Genomic DNA, 22,745 nt, shown 5'->3' with positions numbered 1-22,745 from the left:
GCATATGTGACCTTTTAGGTTAAGATGAGACAATGGAGATTGTTCCTGTTTTGTAGAATTTATTTCTCTCTCTGTGTGTGTGCACACAATCATTTATATTCTCTTATCTATTACTAATATTCTAGTGGTAGAAAAGGCAGGTGAAATTAATAGTGGAAAGAAAAAGTTTGGAATTGGCAAAAAGTAGGGCAGTGGAAGAGATCAAAGTCTCTCAAAATAGACTCGAGTTGGAAACCCAGATGTGTAGCTAACTGCATGTGTGACCTTAGGCAAGGGATTTAGCACTTCTTTGAAAATTGTTTTCCTGATCTGCAAATTGGGGGAATAGTTTCTAACGCATAGAGTAGGGATTAAACCATCTATGTATGTAAAAAGCATCACAGCTTCTCGATACGTGCTGTTTTCCTTTCCTTGCTTGGTGGAGGAAAGAGGAGCAAATTTGGGAAAAAGAAAGTCATCAAAAAGAGATGCAATGCCAAGTGCAGAACTGACAGGTTTTTTCTAAGATAAGAAATGCACCTTGAATTTGGAAGAAGTACAAATGAGGGCTCAGCTGAAATTTCACATAGACGAACCTGGGGGTAAGACCTGGGCTTTGGAAGCTCAGGACGGGCACAGCCTGTCTTGGTGAAGAGCTGCCCTGTCCCTGGGAGGGCTGGGGACACAGCTTGCCATGAAGTTCCAACAAGGCATCAGGTGTCCTTGGAAACATTAACAACAACATTGCCCATGAGCTTAAAAGCAAAGGATGTGCTTTGTACCAAGGCATTTCTTCATCAAACTTTTTACATAACATACAGCTCTTTCCTTGGCACAGTTGTTACATGTCATAGTGCTCTTCTTTCTTTCTTCTTGAAAACATTGAAGAACAAACTTATGTTTCATTTTTTTCATTTTTTATTTTTGAGATGGTCTCACACTGTTTCCCAGGCTGGAGTGTGGTGATGTGATCTCGACTCACTGCACCCTCTCCATCTCAGGTTCAAGGCATCCTCCCACGTCAGCCCCTGAGTAGCTGGGACTACAGGTGCATGCCACCACACCTGGATAATTTTTATGTTTCTTGCAGAGATGGGGTTTTGCAATTTTCCCTATGCTGGTCTCAAATTCCTGGGCTCATGCAAGCCACCCACCTTGCCCTCCCAAAGTGCTGGGATTATAGGTGTGAGCCACTGTGCACTGCCCAAGAACAACTTTTTGTCATAAGGAGGAAAAGGTTTACTATTTTTTTTTCTGCCATCCCCACACATTATGGAATAGCAAAGTCAAAGAATTATTCAAGCTCCTCTCATTCTAATCTCTGGCCACTTTTCATTTTGGAAGAATGTGGAGTAGGAAGGCCACGGTAATTCATCTTGAAATCCTCTGCTTTCGAGTTTTTAAAGCACTTTTCATGTGCTGCTTAGTGGCTATTCACAGCAACTCAGTGAGATATGGTCATTTTCATTTAACAGTGACACTAACTTTCTGGGGGACCTGAACTAGGGCCACTGTATGACAGTTGTGCAGGTTGTTCACTGAACAAGGCACCTGGCCAAGGGAGTGTGAGAGGCTGGAATGCATCCCATGCTCACTCACCAAGTTGTGAGCCTTGGTGCCTCTTTCTCATTCCTGCTGTAGGGGGTGGTGGCTCAGCCTCGGAGAGAACCTTTATGGGCTTTGATTTCTCTCCATCTACCAAATTAGGATTAATTTTCAAATCTTTAAGCTAGAAAGCTTATGAATTTTTGATCGAATTCCCCCTTTTCTAATCCATAACTGAATAGCACATGATGATAATGATAATTATAATGGTAGGTAACATTTCTGAGTATTTCCATTTGTCAAGTGCTGTTTCAAGCACTTAATCTATATTAACTCATATAAATCTTCTAATCTAAGATCTGGTTTCTAACTGTAGCTCTGCCTTGCTGTTGGTGGCAATTTGAGGCACGTCTTGTAATCTCCCTTCGGCTCAGTTCCCTAGTCTGTAAAATGAGGCAATTATAACAGACCAGTAGCTTCTACCTCCCCTGCTCCCTTTTTAGACTTGAATCTTGGATTATTTCGAGACTTGGCAGGGAAGAGGTTACACACTCAAACGGGTAATTGAACACTAAAGGCAATCACCAAAAAATGGGGAAGCACCCCAGAGATCAGCAACAGTGGGAGGACTGTTAACACCTTTGGCAGGAAGGGACAAGAGAAGGAGTGACTACGGAACCCAGAGAGAGCTGTGGCCAGAGTGGGTGCACAAAGAAAAGCTCTGATAGAAGCTGTGGCACTCACTGCCAAGGCAAGGCTTCATAGCCAGAGAACTGCGAGAAATCAACGCCCCGCTCTCTTTACTCTCCCACCTGCTGACTCCTGCTCATGGCTGCTGTTGGCCAACCCAGACAGCCAGGGGTGGTTGTTGCAATCCACAGACATCAGCCTCTTGGGGCACAGGCCAGGCGGAGCAAGGTAGAGACATCAAAAACAGGATCACATCAGAAGAATCCCCTTTTGGAGGTCAGCAGCTCCACACAAACCACCTTCGTGGCAGTACGTGTTTAATCCCCTGGACTTCCTTGGGAGTGGCTATTAACGTCCATATTATGTGGTGTATGATGAAGAAATAATTTTCAGCAAAAATATTTTAATTTCGGTCTGTATATTAGGAGATATTGTACTATAAAGTTCACTTGCATACAATCTTTTATAATATTCACTATACATAAAGACGAGTCTATCCTTTTCTTTTTTAACAAGTGTGGCACATGCTGTTTATGCTATCACATTAAATTATGTAAGAAAAAAACAAGATGTTCCAACAAATACATTTTTAAATAGCAGAGTATATCATCTTTGGTTTGGGTAATGATGTATATAAAAACTTAGATTAAAATTTATCATCATATTACAGCCTCAAATTAGAAAAAACCTACCATTTTAACATAAAATTTGATATATTTGCCCTTTGATTTAAACATTTAACTGGTTTTTAATCTAATAATTATCTTTTATTCTGAAATGATAAGCTGAAAGAGAAGGTTTAGGCTACTACTGCAAGGACTTCTGTATAGATTACACTTGGTGGGTGGAGACAATCTTTACCAATAATGAAAAGCCAATTGGATGTAATTGATGTAATAACTCCCTTCCCTTTTAACATTGGGTTTTCACAATGGAATTCATTCTCTGTCATATGATACTTTTGATCAGTTGTATGCAATTTATGGATCTGTGTGAACGTCATCTAGAGGCAAAATTTATTGATTTCTTTCTTATCACTTTATGCTCTTCATTAATATGCTATTTTTCACCATCAGTGTTCTTTATGTTTTCCTCTTTATTAAAAAAATCTGTTGTGGGTAAAAAGTAAAGCAATATTTAATAATGAGAATAGAAACAATGAATCCCAAACCACCAGGCTGCAAATGATTACAGGGCGAGCTAGGGCATGAGCATGTGTCTCTAATCACCATTTGATGTGTACTTGGAAGCTCTCATGCTGTTCATTAATAAGCAGATAATGTTTAAATAATTTCATTTATTGCTTTTTTACAAATGGAAACTGGAACAGATACCATCGCTGTCTTTTTCTGATGTGAGTCCCCTTTTGGAGGTCACAAGGTTTTATAAACTATTCAATGAAGAATTCAATTTTATTTTTGAGACAATCTTGCTCTGTCATCCAGGCTGGAGTGCAGTGGTGCGATCTCAGCTCACTGCAAATTCTGCCTCCTGGATTCAAGCCATTCTCCTGCCTCAGCCTCCTGAGTAGCTGGCATTACAGGCACCCACCACCATGCGCAGCTAATTTTTGTATTTTTAGTAGAGATGAGGTTTCATCTTGATGGCCAGGCTGGTCTTGAGCTCCTGACCTCAGGTGATCCCCCTACCTTGGCCTCCCAAAGTGCTGGGATTATAGGCATGAGCCATCACACCCAGTTGAGAATTCTGTTTTAGATGATCCTTAGGGTACCTTCCATCTTTTTATAAAATAGAAAATAAATGATAGTACTTTTTAAGCTGGGAGGCTTAAATCTACATGATCATCTACGCTGTTACTTAAAGACACATGTTATAAGTAAGCATAGGTTGGAATTAGGCAGCTTTGAGTCTGAATTCTTCTCCTTAGCTGTGTGATCTTACATAGCTACTCAATCTCTCTGAGCTGCACTCACCTCATGCACACAACAAGGATAGGCTTTAGAACCACCTGATGGGGTTTTGGTGAGGATTTAGTCATCCATTGAACAAATGATTATTATGCTACTCTGCTATGCACCAGGCATGCACTAGGCACTAAGAATACGATAGTGAACAAGTCTCTGCTCTCATGGAGCTTACGTTTTAGCAACAGAGAGGGACAAAAACACAAGTTTAGAAAGCAGTGCTAGGTAATGATAATTGTCATGAGGAAAGATGAAGCAGGATGAAAGGTTGTGGCCATGTGGGATGGGGTGATGACAGAAGGCCCTTCTGAGGAGGTGACATTGGAGCAGTTGGAGGAAGCAGGGGAGTGAGCATGAGAAGAAGGCACAGCCATGGCAAAGGTCTGGAAGTGGGAGCAGGTGTGGTGTGCCTGAGGAATGGTGAGGCACCTCCTGTAACTGGAGCAGAGCCAAAGAGGGGGCCAGATTCAACAGCATCTTGTAGATCCTGAAAACTTATTTTGGGTTTCCTTCTACATGTGATATAAAGTCAGAAAATCATCCTGAGCAGAGGAAGAAAGAATCTGACAGACGTGTAGTGAAAAGATTGCAGGGGCAAGGGTAGAGGCAGGGAGATCTTTGCAAGGACGATGTTGGGCCAGGGTGTTGGTGGTAGAGATGGTGAAGCATAGTTGGATTTGGTGTATTTTTGAAAGTAGCATCTACACGATTTAGAATTGGAAGTGGAATTTGATTTTTTTAAAAAGCCCAAGATGATTACTTCCACGTTTTTGTCCTAAGCAACTGGATGTGGTTCTGCATGCTGAGACGTGGAAGACTGGGGAGGAGTCGTTCCAATGCAGCAAGGAAACCAGGAGCTCCGCTTTGATCTTGTTAACCTTGAGACTCTTGTTGGCCACTCACAGGGAGATGCCAAGTAGACTGGTGGATTCATGAGATTGGAAACCAATGAACTGGAAGAATACGATTCATTTTGCTTTTCTGTGGTTCCATCCCATAGACTGGGGGCAAATCATGTAGCTAGCAAGTGGGGTTTCTTGGCTATTTTGGGGTCATTGGGAATCTATTTCCACGGCTGTGAACTCCTGTAAGGCATTTCTCTCTGCTTCTGTCGGGTGGCCCCATAATTAAGAGCAGGGGCTTTTCGCCCTCAATAGGTTAGAGTTTGAATATTGGATCTGTGACCTAAGGGCTTTGTCAACTTGGGCAAGGCGTTTCGCCTTTAAGCTTCTATTCCCTCATCTATTAGATGTAGACAGCAACGCTCCTTCTTGGGCTGCCACAGAGGCTTGTGAATTTTATGCATTGCCCATAGGTGTCCAACTGAGGAGGTAAGTGGAGGCTGAAACATAGGCCACACCGCTCTCCAAGCTTTCTGCCCTTAGGTGGGACTGTGTATAATACTCAGGGAAGGACCCTTCACAAGCCATTTGTTTGCCCAGACCTGTATCCACTTAGAGGATTCTTGTGAGGATCCTAAGGGATGTTGCATGCAAAACATTCAACAGAATACCTGGAACGAAGGGCGGATGCAGAAATAGAGTGGGTTTATTTTACTCTGAGATCTTCCTCTGTTTCTGGATGGAGAGGCATTACTGTTAATGGGGGTCCATCCACCACCCACTGATAAGAAGGCACAGGCAAGTAGAGAGACCTGAGATCAGGACTTGCCTGTATGGATTCTCTTGGATTCAGATGAGGATTCTGCCAATGCTGTGACTTGGTTTCTTCCTGTTTCGCTTTTATGGCTGCAATTTCCTTTCCTGGGTCCATCTCTTGTATGCCTTACTTACCTGTCACCTCCTTCTCTGGTTGATCCTGGACTCAGCGTTTGCCTCTCTGGTCCCTGGCCCTCTTTCTTGGTCTTTGGGCCTGTTTGCTCCTCTGAATGCATTTGCTGCTTGCAGGCCCAGTGAGAGGACATCCCAGGCCAGCCAGTCCTGGTTCCTGGTCCTACCTGCATCTCATCAGCCTGGCCCTGCAGCCTGCCTTGCTCCGCACAGTGGCTCTTTATTTGGAAACCAAACATCTTGTTAAAAGTGGCACAGCACAGGGGAGTGTCATAGATCTAGGGTCCTTTCATTGCAAATGGTGTTTTTTTTTTTTTTTTTTACCTATCTGGAATTTCTGAGCCGTTCTCACCCCATTTGCTGTGTTGTTTCCAGCCATCAGGACATAAGCTAAGCCTGGCTTCCATAGTGCTGCCATCCCAAGTCCAGCCCTCTCTTTACGGTACTTTCTGAACTAGCTCCATAGTAGCAAAATGTTCTTTTTAGCAAGAGGCCTTCTCTTGACCTTCCTGGGAGGACCAAGAACTCAGAGCCCTTGTGAGTTCTCAAGAATTTCCCAGTTCTTAAGAACTCCTCATCCCACTGTTGATCTGAGGAGTAGCTACTGCATCCACTGGCCCCTACCCAGCTCAGGGGCAGGCAGCCAGGGTCCTGCTGTCGGTTTTGGCAGAGTGGTGACAATCCAGCTGCTGCTGTTCCGCAGCCAGCCAGAAGACCTACACTACAAGTGTGGGTCAGACCCTTGATGGCCAGGCTGGTGATGAGAAGGCAAGAGCTGGTGGGAGAGGACTGAGGGGAGGGGCCCAGGTCTGAGGGGCTGTGGCTGTGAGTCCTCCATGCATGTCCATGCTCACCGGAGAGGAGGGCCTTGCATCCTGAGGTGTGGGTCTTGAGAAAGGCAACTGATTAGCGGCATTGTTTAATGAATATAAAATATCTCTGCTCACAAAAGTTTTAAAATCTGTTTTGCTATAGACTCTCTTCTTTTCCAACAACGCTTCTACTTTTTTTCTTTTGCCCCCAGGGAAAGGAAGAGAAGACAAACATTACCTAGGAGTGGGGTTGTGGGGCTATGACCTGGGGAAACTCCCCTGACCAGGAAGGGAGAACAAGCCTTTCAGATGAGGGAAGATCCTTAGAAGGAGAGGAAGAGAAGGGGAGGGTTGAGGGCTGATTATTCTTGCCCTTGGGGTCAAAGCATGCTGGTCTGAGACTGGATTGTGGAAGCAAGGGGAGTAGGAAGCAAGGGGAGTAGGATATTTTGGGGTGAATCATCGGGCACAGTGTTTGCAAGAGAGCAGCCTTAGAAAATTACAGGTCCTTTAGAGAAGCCCAGGGTCTAGTACGATGTTAGGGTGCCTTGGCACTGCCCAGATGGTAGAGTAGGAAGGCGGAAGGAGACATCTAGGTACATAGATATGACATAATACCTGCAACCCCTACAGTCCACATATGGGGTCTGGAGGATCTTGAGGTTCTCATGAACCAGTGGACTGGAAGGGACTGGGTGGAACAAGGAAGAGACACCCCAGCTCAGTCTTGAAGCAGAGATAGACTTAGCCTTCAGGGTCTAGACAAGAGAATTCCCAGGCTCAGTCCGTGGGCCTGAGGGGCCCTCCACTTTTCCATCAGAAGGATAAAATTTCACTTCTACCTGCACCTAGCTGCTACCTTGTAAAGCAGATGGGGGCAGGGGGAAAGGGCCCATTTCATTTCTCTGTTTCTCTCCAATCCTCACTCCTTATTCACCATAGTCCATTTGCAGTATCTTGGAGGTTAAGAGTGGAGGAAAAGAACATTGTGATTTTGCATGCAAAAACCATGTTGGCGCCATCTCTTCAGTTCACCAAGGAGATACTTTTGCAATCTTGCCTGGCTTCTTCTGTCACTGAGATTTTTCCAGGCTGTTTTCCAGAGAAGCAAGCATTGCGAACTTTAATTAAAGGCTCAGAACCTTCTCTCTGGCATCCCTGCACCTGCAGGGCAATGCTAAGAACGCCCACATTTGTTTGCCTTTCATCTGTCTCCTGAGGGACCAGGAAAGCCCGATACTTTCTCTAAGTCCAGGGAGGAAGGGTCTGGGCCTGTGGTCAGCTTGGCAGAGTTGTCACCCCTCCAGATGACAGAGCTGGCTCTCCAGGTACACGTTTTGTTGCAGGCTGCTCCGTCTCAACTCTGCAATCAGCCCCTGCTCAACTCTGCTCTTCTGATCTCCTGAGAATGCTGCAGCTATTGTAGGCTTCCATCCTGCTTTGGGTTATGCTGCTGAATGGCAGCCTTGCCTTTTAGGGCCTACTGCCTTGTTCTTGAAAGCCTTGTCTTTTGTTAGCTTGGCCTCCTGTGCTTCCTTCAGTGAGAACTCCCCTTGCAGGTCAGTCTCCTACTGAGCTGGAATGTTACATATGCTTGACCTAAATTGAATGTAGTCTGGCCTGAGAGCAGAGGGACAAACAAGATGACCTCTAGGAAATCTGCTGGTGTACGTATTATGTGGCATGTGCTGTCTCTTTTAAAACCTTTTAAAATCAGAGTATACCATACAGATGGAAAGGTGCGTGCCGTAAATATACACTTCTGCATCTTCCATGCAACCAATACCCAGATGAAGGAACAACTTTATCAGCACCCGAGGAAACTCCAGATGCCATTGCTCTCCATTAGTACCTCCTTAGGGTTGGCCATGGTCCAGCTTCTAACACAAGATTATTTTGTTTTTGAACTTAATATAAATAGAAGAATATTATATATGTACATATATATGTTCCATTTTCAACATTGTATGTGTTGAAATTATTTTACTTTTGAACTCAATATAAATAGAATAATATGAGACATATACTCTGGGTTCAATTTCCAACAGTATATTTGTGGAACTCACTTGTGTTGTCATGTGTAATTGTAGTTTGTTCGTTCTCATGGCTGTATAATATTCCACTGGGTGACTATACCAAAATGCACTTATCCATTCTATTGCTTATGAACACTTGGGCAGCTTCCAGTTGGGGCTATCATAAGCAGTGTTGTTCTGAACCTTCCTATGTGTGTCTTTTGGTGCACATATGTGTGTTTCTGTTGGGCATAGGCTTGGGAGTAGACTTGCTGGGTCAGAGGATACTTATGCTCAGCTCTGGCAGATGTGGCAAGCAGTTCTTCCAAAATGCCCATATGTTTATAGCTTACCAGCACTATGTGGGAGTTCTGGTTTCTCCACATTTTGGCCAGTGTCTGGCATTTTCCATCTTTATTTTGCCACTTTGATGGGTGTGTAGAGATACTGCATTATGGTTTAATTTGTACTTCCCTGATGATTAAGGGAATTGAACACCTTGTCTATTTATTGATTACTTGGATGTCATTATTTTGAAGTGTTCTAGTCTTCCATCCATTTTTCTACTGGATTATCTGTCTATTTCTTATTGACATGTAGAAGTTCTTTATGTATTGTGGGTACAAATCCCTTCTTGGATATATGTATGCAAATATCTGTTCCCATTATGTGGCCTGTTTTTGTCACTCATAGCAATGGTGTTTGACAATATCCAGTTCTCAGATATCTTTTGTTTGACTTATACATTTTTTTTCAATTCAATTAGTTGCTAATGTTTAATGAACAAAATTTCCATTTTCATGGGTTTTCGGAATAAGATAATCAACAGTAAACATTTACTGCTTGCTTATTGTGTCCTTGTGTACCTTGCTCATTCAATTTTCACATCAGCCTAGTTTTAAATTGGAAAAATAAGGCTGAGAGAACTTGAGAGACTTTCCAAAGTTAGGAAACAGCAGAGACAAGATTCATGCCCAGCTCTTCCCACACCAGAGCTTGTGCTCTGTGATCTGTGTTATACCACAAAAGATACCAATTAATATCCCGTAAACAATATCCAGTTCTCAGATCAGATGTCTTTTGTTTGACTTACTCAATTTTTTCTTTTCCTTTTTTTTCTTTTTGAGACAGAGTCTCACTCTGTCACCCAGGCTGGAGTGTAGTGGTATGATCTCAGCTAACTGCAACCTCCACCTCCCTGGTTCAAGCAATTCCCCTGCCTCAGCCTCCTGAGTATTTGGGATTATAGGTGTGTGCCACCACACCCACCTGATTTGTTTGCATTTTCAGTAGAGATGGGGTTTTATCATGTTGGTCAGGCTGGTCTCAAACTCCTGACCTTGTGATCCACCCACTTTGGCCTCCCAAAGTGCTGGGATTACAGATGTGAGCCATTGCACTTGGCCACAATTTTTTTTTCTATTGAATTAGATGCTAATGTTTAAAAATTAAAAGTAAAGATTTCCAACTTTTCTTAGCAAATTGTAGGATCTGGCAATGATGGTCTCATTTTCCCACAAGTCACCCTGGACTGCTGGAGCTGAGTAGTTACTGTTCCCGGGTACCTGGGTTCTAGTTTTCCACTTGAGAGATGCTGTGTACAGTTGGTTATGCCTAGTCAGCTTCAATCATTTTGTTACCTGCCTGGCTCCTGTGGGCATGGAATTTTTAACCCTGCTACTGTTTCCCTTAAACGGCATGATTCTTTTTCTTTTGTTGTTTTTTTCATGCTTACTTTAATTCATTCTGCCCTTTCTTCCTTCCTTTTCCAAGTATCTAGACACAGCGCTCAGGCTCCTGGTCCACCTCTCTGGCTGATAACATTTTTATGGGTAGACAGAATATTCGACTGTCTAGATGGCTAGTTAGAAGAGTCTTTCACAGTATCCTGCTTCTTCCTTTGAGGGATGAAGGCATCGTATCTGTGCAAATGTGAAGGTTTTCCTGAGAGAAATGACAACGTACTCCACTCAGATGGGCTCCTTAAGCACAGGCCTAAGAGGTGATGGGAGAAATTCGCAAGTTGTGTGAGGAGAGAGCGGTTAGGGAAATGTGTCTCTGAACCATTGAAGCCTCAGTTGAGAAGCTGTGGTGGTACAACTCCAGAGCTGGAAGAAAGCAAGAAAACAGGGGAGGGCAGGGCTGGGGGAGTGAATGATGGCGGCAGTGGTGGTGTTGCTAATGGACGGATAGCCATGCGTAGTCCTGTCTAATTAACAAATTTGTCATGGACATGTCTCATGCCCAACCACTTGCTTTTCTTCTCTGAATCCTTCCTAGAAGTCAGTATAATGTGGAAGTTAAAAGCTGGAATCTTATTAGACTTGCTCGATTTGAATCTTGTCTCTGCATCTTACCAGCTGTGCACGGGTTAGTGAATGCTTTTGTACATCAGTTTTCTTATCTACAATTTAAGGATAATAACATACTACCATGTAGGCCTGTGAGAACTTAAAAGTAAGATAACATTTGTAATTTCCTTAGAACACAGCTTGGCGATTAATCCTCAATACACCTCAGTTGCTTTTGCTGCTGTTACTATATTGACATGGAAGGGTTAGATGAAAAGATAAAATTCTTGCTCTGCCATGTACTAGCTGTGGGACTTTGGACAAGACGATTTGACCAGGAATCCCCAGTTTTCTCACCTCGAAAAGATGTTGTGAGAATTAGAAGTGCAGTCAAGCAAGATGATCAAGATGAAAGCATTAGGGAAGTTGTGTTCGTTACCTCTTCTCTCTCTCCTACCTTTTCCCGTCATTTTTCGTCTTTCAAAGGTAATGTGGAATGGTGAAGAACATAAGATGAGCCCCTGGAAAGATAACTAACATGAGCACATCATAGTGAATAAACAAGAACTCTGCTGATGTTCCTAATATTGGTAATTTCCGTCTTATCTATTATTTGCTTGATTAGTTTTATTGATCCTTTCAAACAACCAGCTTTTAGTTTCATTGACTTTTTTCTATTAATTTCATTGATTTATGCTCTAGTCTTTACTATTTCTTTCCTTCTGCTTGCTTTGGGTTGAATTTTATCCTTTTCCCTAAAGTACAAACTTTGATTACTGTTTCAAAACTCTCTTGTTTTTTAATACTTTACCTAGAGTACAAACTTTGATTACTGTTTCAAACTTTTCCTGTTTTTTTCTATGCATAGCTGTGATAGGATCCTACAAATCTTGATATTTTGGTTTTTTAATTTTCACTGCATTGAAAATATTTTCTAATTTTCTTTGTGACTTTGTCTTTGATCTATAGGTTGTTTAGAAGGATGTTGTTTGATTTCCAAATATTTAGGGATTTTTTTTTTTCCAAATTCTTTCTGGTACTGATTATTAGTGTCGGGGGGAAATACAATTCCTCCTCAACCCTCATACATTTGTGGCTGAGACAGATCAGGTAACAAGACACGAATCAAGAAGAGAAAAGCAAGGCAAATTGACAAGGAAATGTGGTTATTGCTATGGTATACACCATTTTAACATAATCACCAAAGTTATGACTAATGGCATTATGCCAAAAGACATACCATATTTTTAGGAATTTTATACAACTGCTAGAACACATATTAATAATATGCCCATATAATTCAAAGAAGGTTAAACACCGTTTCTTATTTGACAATACTTTCCATGTAATTTAACATATCAAATAAGCCTATTTTAATTGTTATATTTTATAGATCTTTTGAGAGTTTTGGGTCTCTGTGGGATGTCCAAAAGTAGGTTCAGGTTCCAAAAGACTTAATTTTGAATTTGATTTTAGAAAAATATTTGTCAAAAATACCAAAAGTTTAAAACACTTGAGTGAATAGTATCAGAAGTTACTATGTCATTCATTTAACCAGAGTGACAATGAAAAGACTTCAAGGTAAATGCAGAAAGCGACACAGCTGTATGAAAATCCTTAGCTCTTTTACTATTGAGGGCTCAGTTTTCTTAATTAAAGACCTAATAAAAGACAACATGAGACACAATAAATCATTTTGGTAAGACACAAAGTTTTGTTTAACTTAAAAGGTGAAGAAAACATTTTCACTCTCTCTTATCAATAGTCCAAGAAAATCTTGACATTTTAAAGGAAAAGATCAAATTCCAGTTTTGTATCACGATACTTTTGATGTTAAGGCTCATTTTAATATGTGTATAATAAATTCATTCAATTTTAGTCAGCTTGAGCATAAAAGATTTTCTTTCACTTTCTATCTCTTCCCAGCGTTCTATCGTCACTAAGTTTTAGCTATGTCCTTTCTTCCTTCATTCATTCTGAAACTACCTTTAAGTAACCTCTAAACTAGACAGAATTACTCTGTTTAACATAAACTCAACATCCTCCTACCATTTAACATCATTCATTTTATATTTGCATATAGTGTTGTTTCTTATTATTTTATATATTAATTAGAAATTTTAACTCTTAGTAACCTTATTTTCTAGTGAAAACCTAAGAGTAAACAGTTTCAAATTGTTATATAACATAAACACACACTTCATAATTTCTAGAAACATGTGCTTCCTCTTAGAATGATTTTTCAATGTCAAACAGGATATATTATACTAACAGACCCAAATATTTTAGTTCCTTTGTAATAAGAAGCCAAAAGTAGGTAAACTTAAACCTTATGTTCAGCGATTAATGTTTCAGTATTTTCCTTCACTTGGAAATGATCTAGATATGCAATGACTATCCATCATTTAATTTAGCTTAGCAACACCCTAAGAACGCAGTTACCAAAGTGATTCGAAAAACATTTAAAGTAAACATATCATAAAACAAACTTCTTATTTAAAAATACATTTATCAAATTGTATTCCACTTACATCTATTTAATTTACTCATTCTTAACAATTATGCTTGGATTATGCATGAAAATTTCATAAAGTGTCAGACAAAGCTAACCATTATCTCAAGTTATTTTCCTGTTAACTGTTTTTACAGCACCAACTTTCAGACAATTATTGGCAAAGCAAGGTCTCTGAAGTTAAATGCATGTTTTTGTTTTGTTTTGTTTTGTTTTGCTTGCTGTTAACTCAGAAGACAGAGCTGTTCTCATTAATCTAACAATATTAAACTAACCTTATTTACCAAACAGCACACAAGTCATGTAAACTTAAAAAAAAAATTTGGATTAGTTTCTATAGTTCTAGCAATTTTAGGAGCATTTAATTTGTATGAATACTGATTTATCTCCATATCCAATTTTAATACAACTTTTTAAAAGGGATTTTATACCATGTAAACATTACATACAAACAGAGGTGAACACATGCATAAGCATGTGAACACATAGACAAACACAAAGATATCTTACAGTTTTCATTTTAAAATTTTAATGATATACCAGGTACAATAATATAAAGCTCACTAGCTTATAAAAGGGTAGTAGGATGCAAATTGTGTTTTTGCTTGTGGGGCAAGTTAAGGTTACCTGCTTAGATGGCCAAATTTTTTAAAACCAGTATTTGTGAAGAATGCATTAAAAATTGTCATTTGCCCTGGCTAGGTAATCTTATGGGGGCTGTGGACTAAATTTGGGTTATAGGAGTTTTTATAGCTGTGTGATTTTTAAAATGAAAAGCCTCTTCTTTCTCCTTTCTTCTTTTTTTTTAGTCTCAAACGGGTGTAGACATTGTTTTAGTTAACTCCTTAGATGTTTACATTTCAGAGACCTGGTAAGGTTTACAATTCCAAAGGGCTGGAAAAAAAATGTGGGTTTTCTCTAAGGAGGAGTTTTGGGTGCATATCTGCTTACTATCAGAGATCGAGGTTAACTTTTATAGTTGTTTTCTCCTTAAATGTAGGACGGTGTAAGGATTTTTTTTTCAGTGGGGGGTCCAAAATTTGGGAAGTTCCGAAGCTGATGAAGTTTTATTAGAGCCCCACAGAAGTAAGAGGAGTGGTAAGGTAGAACAGAGCCTGCCAGGCTGCAAGTCGCCTCAATCTGTGTCCAATTTATTTCCTGGCTGTCAACTTTTACACAGGTAACCTGTATACCCTTGGTCTGGAGATCAGGCAAGAATGCTTTTTGTAAATCTTGCATGGAAGTTAAAGCAAGCAGTTGAACGTTTAAAGGATTTTCTGGATAAGTTGGAGGAGTTTTAGGTGGTAAAGAAATCTGTCGAGGGGATGGGACCCAATTTTGAGGAGAGGGGTTTAAGCTAGGGGCCCAGATATCCCAAAAACCTTCTGGGGGGCCGGGGACAGGGAGTTGGAGATAAAGGGAGGTAAAATTAGGTGGAGAAGGAGGATTGTACCGGGTGTGCAATTTGACTTTTGCTTTCATTTCTATCCTTTAATCTTTTTACCAGAGCCCCTAAAAGCTAGCATTTACACTCTTATTTGTCCTCAATTCAATTTTACCATAGGTACCATTAAAACAGTTGATTAGGATGAGAGAGCTCCAAAACAATTTCCTTCTAAAATATAGAAGTTGAAACAAGATTCCATTCACTGTTCTTACCTTTAATCCTTCCATCAAAGTGTAGACAGAGCTCTCATTTCCCTCTTGTGTTTTACGTCACAGGCTTTTGAGAAATGAAATGCATTGTATCTTGGTAGATTACATTTTTCTCCTCAGGCATGCAAATCAATATTATCTAAGGGAAAATTGATTTTTAGAGGCTTAACTGCTAATTCACAAACTTTATAAACCTGGAATAAAAAATATAATGAGTTGGTAAATTTTGTTTTCAAAAGAAATAATTTTTATTATAAAAGTGATTTATTAACAAAGTAGAAAAAGTTTAAATGCGGAAAGAAATGAAGAAATAATGGTGATGGTGTTTGAGAAATGGTGATTGAGAAAGCACACTTTAAATAGTGAATTGTCTTTTAAATGAATTAATAGGAAAATGTCTCTTTCTTGTCACCCTTTTCACCATTTCTGGTACTCTCTGTTTTTTTGTGTAGATCCAAATTTCTACTGAGATTACATTCCTTTTGCCCAAAGAGCTTTCTTTAACATTTTTTACAGTTTATATTTGCTGGTAATAAACTTTCTTGGCTTTTACTCCCTAAAATAGACATTGTTTTGCCTTCATTTTTGAAAGGTGTTTCATGGACATTCTTTCTGTACTTTAAGGCAGCATTCCCCAACCTTTTTGGCACCAGGGATCAGTTTTGTGGAAGATAATTTTCTACAGACTGGGGGCAGGGGGAGGATGGTTTGGGATGAGGTTATTCTACCTCAGATCATCAGGCATTAGAGTATCATGAGGAGTGCACCCCCTAGATCCCTCCCATGTGCAGTTCACAATAGGGTTCATGCGTCTCTGAGAACCTAACGCCACTGATGATCTGACAGGAGGCAGAGTTTAGACAGTAATGGGGGCTCACCCTGCTGCTCACCTCCTGCTCTGTGGCCCAGTTCCTAACTGGCCAAGGACAGGTATTGGTCTATGGTCTGGGGGTTGAGGACCCCTGCTCTAAGGCGTCACTTTATTATCTTTTGGCTTGCATAGTTTCTGCCAAAAAATCGGCTATAAATTCTATATAATAACTTTGATCTTCTGTGGTATCTTACTTCCTTACCCTACAAACTTAATTAAAGATTTTATCTTTTTATCTTTGGTTTTCAGAAATTTGACTATGATGTATCTAAGCATGTGGGGATTCATTTTGTTTTTGTATTTATTCTTCATGGGGTTCTTTGAACATTGTTGATGCGTGTTTTGTTGTTTTTTTGTAACTTTCAGAAAATTCTTAGTCATAACATATTTAAATATTCTTCTCTCTTCTTTCTTTTATCCTTTTGGGACTCTAATTATATGTGTGATAGATCCTCTGATATTGTCCTGCAGCTCTCGAATGCTAGATTTGTTTTTCCTCACTCCTTTTTCCCTTTGTATTTTCTTTTGATATATCTTTTGTAATAGATTCTGCTTTAATATATTAATTAGAGTTATTTTTAAAAATCCCTGTTGCCTCATGCTGACATCTAAATCAAGCTTAGCTTCATTGATTGCCTTATTTCCTGACAATGGGATTTTATTTTATTTTATTTGTACCTTATAGTTGGTTATTGAATGCCAAACATTGTGTATAAAATGACAGTGGAAACTGAGGTAAATAGTATTTATGCCTCTTCCACTCCATCAGATCAGTGCTGAGGAGGTTGAGTCAATCTAGTTGAGTGGGGTTTTGTCGTTTGCAAGAATCACCTTCAGTGCATCACAAACTTCAGATTCCTTAAGTGATAGTATGATATTGCCTTCTGCTTTGCTTGAGCCCTGGAATGCTGAAAATTTGTCCTCATTGTTTCTTTTTCACTCTCAGATTTCAGCAGTCCTTCCATGTCTGTGCCACAAAGGGGTCTTTCTCCATGCCCCTCCCACTACCCTAGCATCAGACTGTTGATATTTGTTGCTCAGTGATCAGTGGAGCTCACTTACTTATAAGTGGGGCTGTGGAGGGAAACAGGGAGATTTTGGTCTCAGACCTATCTCAGTCTTAGGCAGGCTCTGTGCACTTGAGCCTCAGAAATGAGGCTTTCTTTTTTTTTTTTTAATTGTATTTGGGCTCTGGGGTACATGTGCACGTCCTGTATCCTGCAGGATTGTTGCATAGGTACATACATGCCATGGTGGTTTGCTGTCTCCATCCACCCCCTGCTGTTGCTTACATCAGGCATTTGTCCTGGTGTTATCCCTCCCATCCTCCTCACATCACCTGCTGTCCCTCCCCTCCACTCCCCTCCACTCCCCAACTTAGCCCTGTGAGTGTTGTTCCCTTCCCTGTGCCCAAGTGTTCTCATTGTTCATCACCCGCCTCTGAGTGAAAACATGCGGTGTTTGGTTTTCTATTATTGTGTCAGTTTGCTGAGAATGATGGTTTCTAGGTTCATCCATTTCTCTACAAAGGACACAAACTCGTTTTTTATGGCTGCATAGTATTCCATGGTATATGTGTGCCACATTTTCTTTGTCCAATCTATCATTGATGGGCATTTGGGTTGGTTCCAGGTCTTTGCTATTGTAAACAGTGCCACAATAAACATACGTGTGCCTGTGTCTTTATGATAGAAAGATTTTTGATCCTTGGGGCATGTACCCAGTAATGGGATTGGTGGGTAAATGGAATTTCTATTCCTAGATCCTTGAGGAATCACCACACTGTCTTCCACAATGGTTGAACTAATTTACACTCCCACCAGCTGTGCAAAAGTGTTCCTTTTTCTCCGCATCCTCTCCAGCATCTGTCTCCAGATTTTTTAATGATAACCATTCTAACTGGTGTGAGATGGTATCTCAGTGTGGTTTTGATTTGTATTTCTCTAACGACCATGATGATGAGCAAGAAATGAGGCTTTCTTAGAATTCATGTACTCCCTCTGATCCTCACAATTAAACTCTGCCTTTACTAGTAGGGATTCTTGGGTGGAAGACAGTTTCCTGCCCTTCCTCAGCAGTAACAGACTCCTAATTTGTAATTTTACAGAATCTCGGGCCCAGGAGTGTTTCCAGCCTTTCCACCAAGGGCTGTGAGTGCAACCCACCTCTGGCGTCAGAAGTACTGGGTCTTTGCCTAGATCCTAGAGTCAGGTCACTTTTTCCAATTGTTTAAGGCTTCTGATTTGAATAAGAGATGATCCCAGTTAGAGGCTTAACTAGTAATTTACAAACTTTATAATCTGGGAATAAAAAATATATAAGTTGGTAAATTTTCTTTTTAGAAGAAATCACTTTTCATTATAAAAGTAATTTATTAACAAGGTAGAAAACTTTTAAAAATTTAAAATAATAAATGCACAAAGGTAGAAATAAAGAAATAAAGTGACATCAGCAAGATGGCAAAATAGAATGTCCCCAGGCCTCACCCTTTTACTGAAACACCTATTTAACAACCATCTATATAGAAAATATACCGACATGAGAGCTCTGGTTTTCAGGTAACAGGTTGCAGAACCCCTGTGGAGCTCAAAACCTAGAAAAACTTCATTGAGAATGCAGGCTCATGCTTTCTAGTAGCAGACCCACCAACCATGGGCCTGGAAACAGTTGTGCTCACTTGAAGACCTAGTGACAGCTCTGCCTGTTCACTCCTCATGAGGAACTCTGCCCATGTACAGACCCTACAGGAACCTGGCTTCCCATGCCCCCAATGGCATGACCACTTCCACAGAGCAGGGGACCCGGTGACAGATCCACCCACCCTACCACAGACCCAGTGCAGCCCTGCTCATCTGCCCATGGACCCAGCAGCAACCTTGCCTGCTCATGGAGACAAAATGCAGCCCTACCCTCATGCAGATCCCACTGGAATCTCTATCTGTGGTGCAGCAGCCCAGTCCTCTAGTAGACCTTGGAAGCAGGCTCAGCTGCTCACATACCCAGCAGCAGGCCAACCCACCCACAGACTCTCATAACGGGGCCCCCCATGGACCATGAAAGCAGATCCACCCTTGGACCCCACCCAGCTTACGTCTGCCCACAGACTCTGCCTGCTGACCCTGGCATCTGATTCACCCATAATCACTGACCAGCATGACAGGTGAAGGTCTTTGCCTGATGAAACCAGTCAGTAAGAACTGGAAGAGGTGACTGTTTTTCAAATGCACAGACACCAGCTTAAGGCTACAGGGATCACAAAGAATCAGGAATACATGACACTACCTTATTAGGAACTGAAAAAAGCTCCAGTAACTTACTCTAAATAAATTGATATCCATAATCTGCTTGATAAAGAATTTGAAATAATTGTCTTAAATGAGCTGCAAGAGAACACACACCTAAACAAAATTAAGAGTATAACACGTGAACAAAATCAGAAGTTCAACAAACAAATAGAAATAACAGAAAAAGAGCCAAAGTGAAATCCTAGAACTGAAAATACAATGACAGAACTAAAAATGTAATACAGAACTTCAATAGCATACTTGGCCAAGCAGAAGAAAGAATCATTGTACTTAGTGACAGGTCACTTGAAGTTATCCAATTGGAGGAACAGAAAAAACAGAAAAGTTGAAAAGTGAAGAAAGCCTAAGGACTTATGGGATACCATGAAGTGAACCAATATATGCATTCTGGGAGACTCAGAAGAGAAGAAAGAAAGAGAGAGAGGAAGGAAGCTTTTTCAAGGGAATAATTGCTAAAAACTTGCCAAACATCCAAATTCATGAAGTTTCAGTGTACCCAAATAAATTGAACCCAAAGAGGTTAACAGTGAGCCACCTTAAAACTGAATTCTCAAAAATCAAGTAGAGAATTTTAGAAGCAACAAGAAAAAAAAGACTTATCACAAACAAGGGAATCATGATAAGGCTACAAGTAGAGTCTTCAGCAGAAACCTTGAAGGCAAGGGAAGAGTGTGATGATATAGTCAAAGTACTGAAATTTTAAAAACCTGCCAACTAAGAGTACTATGCCTAGGTCAAAGAATAAATCAAAAAGGAAATTAGAAAATATCTCGAGACAAATGAAAATGAAAGCACAACATATCAAAACTTACGAGATGCAGCAAAAGCAATACTAAAAGGAAGTTTATAGTGGTAAATGCCTACATTTAAGAAGAAGAAGATCTCAAATAATTAATTTTACATCTCAAGTAACTACAAAAGAAGAAAAAAACTAAGCACCAAGTAAAGTGGCTTACAAATAAAGAAATAAAAACCACCCATAAGCCCATCATCCAAAAACACCATTACTAAGATTTTATTGGATTTCTTCTCATCGTTTTTCAATAAGTGTGTGTATGTTGGTTTGCATACACCAGTATACATGCCAAAACAGACGATCTGTGTATTTTGTTTAAATAAGCTATTTCCAAAAAGGTGTGTCTTCTTATGGGTTGAGTGCTGTGGCACTTATGAAATGATGATGTGTTATTCATATTTGGTAAAGGTGCCAAAATGTATGGCATATTTTTAGTTTGCTGTTGGGGCTGGATTCTTTCTCGCGGCTATCATTTCACATGAACAGCCAAGACAGGTGTGTGTATGTGATTCCAATGGAATGCACTTCATTTTAGAAAAGCTCAGTTGTTGATTCCTTGTGCTGAGGCCTCCCCTTCCCTGCATAACCTCCATCCCTTTGTTTTCATTACAAGAGGAATGAATATCTATGTTCACCCATCCTCAGGCAGGGAACAAACAGAAATAAGGAAAGTATATGATGTTCTTAATATGTTTTTTGTTTTCTTTTCTTTCTTTCTTTTCCAGAAAGTATTTTGGAGAAAAAATTGGACTGTATTTTGCCTGGCTGGGATTATATACGTCATTCCTCATCCCATCTTCTGTAATTGGGGTGATTGTGTTTCTTTATGGATGTGCAACAATTGAAGAAGATATTCCCAGGTAAATCAGTTTTAAAGAAAAAGGCTCACTTTCCATATGTTAATAATTTGGAGTTTCAACTTAGTACAAGTACTTTTCACATGCCTCCTTCCAAAGCCCTCACCCTCTATTATTCTCCTTTGCTATGACATGTGTAACTTTCCTCCAGAGACAGATCTGGGAGCTACAGATTCTGGGAATGGCTTCAGGGCTGTGCTAGGTGAGGCCCACTTCCTCTTCTAGTCAAGCTCTTCTCCAGGGCAGGGGGATGTATGGGCAGGGGGATAAGTCCTGGTAAGAAAAATCATGCCAGAGAAATACTTTTTTCCTGTCTCTCTGCTTCATCACTTTTTTTCTGTCTGGTTTCCTATAAGACCCAAGGCAAGGTGTAGGCAGTGACCCTGGGTAGAAATCACATCTGTGTGGTCAGATGCTAGAATGAAGCATGCCGAGAAAGCAGGCAGCTCTAATGCTGAGGAAGGCACAGCCTGTTTCAAGAAGTCAGAAACTGCAGGGAGGGGCAGCCCCAAGGCAAGATTCTTGGAACACCAAGACATAGAATCAACGCTAGTTTTTACAGGGAAGAGAGAACCCACAAAAGGAGTATGGGTTGGGTATGGTGGCTCACACCTGTAATCTCAGTGCTTTGGGAGGCCAAGAAGGGAGTATCTTTGGAGTCCAGGAATTTGAGACCAGTCTGGGCAACACGGTGAGACCCTGTCTCTCTAAAATAATAATAATAATAATAATAAAAATAGCTGGGCATGGTGGCATGCAGCTGTAGTCCCAGCTACTTGGAAGACTGAGGCAGGAGAATTGCTTGAGCCCAGGAGCTTGAGCTTGCAGTGAGCTGTGATTGATTGTGCTACTGCACTCTAGACTGGGCGAACAAGCAAGACCAAAAAAAAAAAAAAAGAAAAGAAGCGCTACGAACAGCGTTCTTCAGATTGACAATGTTATATATTAGCCGTGTGACTGGACAGTTTGCTCCCTGAAGCTTAGGTTCTTGACTGTAAAATGGTAATCACAACGTCTACCTCAGGATGCTGTGAGGATTAAAGGGACTGTGTCTGGACCAGAAAATTAATAAATAATTGTTGAATAAATCAAACTATGTGGAAATAGAGTATAAGGGACAAAACAGATACTTAGTTAATATTTAGAATTTAAACCTCTCGCCATCTTCAGAATTGTCTTTGCAAACGGAAGCATGGTTAGTATGTTTTAATATACTTTTGGATGCAAGTGATTAGATGCAACTTGAGCTAGATTAAGCAAAAAAGGGAATTTATTATAAGCATTCAAGGAACACTGGAATAGGGACTCCATTTATCTCCTGCCTCTGACTCTTTCCAGCATTTGTTGGTTTCACTATGTATTTTATCCACTTGAATCAAATGTTGCTGTTAGTAGCTCATGGGTGTTACCCCTGAGAGCTTTATACTCGATTCTTCTAAAGTGAAAAAGTCCAATGACTGCATTTGACGTAGGTGGAGGCCCTGAACCAATTCATCGTGGCTGGGGGGCAGGATAGCTTTGTACCAACATGATGGTCCTTCTATAGCCAGTGGATGAGGACACTGGGTGGATCACTAGAGTTGGGGGTAGTAATGGGGGAAGTAATAGCCATTCCGAAGAAAAAGCCAAAAACTGCACATTTTACGAAAGGGTATGTGTACATCAGTGGGCAGAAACCTGTTTTCTGGCTTACCTGCTCCC

At 40.5% G+C, this 22,745-nt stretch overlaps 1 protein-coding gene across 3 annotated transcripts in view; it reads left to right on the top strand.

Moving 5' to 3' along the window:
- Positions 1-22,745, top strand: part of ANO2 (anoctamin 2) — a 371,758-nt gene that overhangs the window by 164,921 nt on the left and 184,092 nt on the right. For all 3 annotated transcript variants that reach the window (XM_017975875.4, XM_054238042.2, XM_054238043.2), the window contains one exon: positions 20,913-21,047. In XM_017975875.4, coding sequence (XP_017831364.4) covers positions 20,913-21,047 — 135 coding nt within the window. The remainder of the gene's footprint in view (positions 1-20,912; positions 21,048-22,745) is intronic.

Source organism: Callithrix jacchus, chromosome 9 (assembly GCF_049354715.1).
Source record: "Callithrix jacchus isolate 240 chromosome 9, calJac240_pri, whole genome shotgun sequence".
In the NCBI taxonomy this organism is placed as follows: domain Eukaryota; kingdom Metazoa; phylum Chordata; class Mammalia; order Primates; family Cebidae; genus Callithrix; species Callithrix jacchus.
Note: the sequence above shows the minus strand (reverse complement) of the source record. Positions and strands in the feature narration are given on the sequence as shown.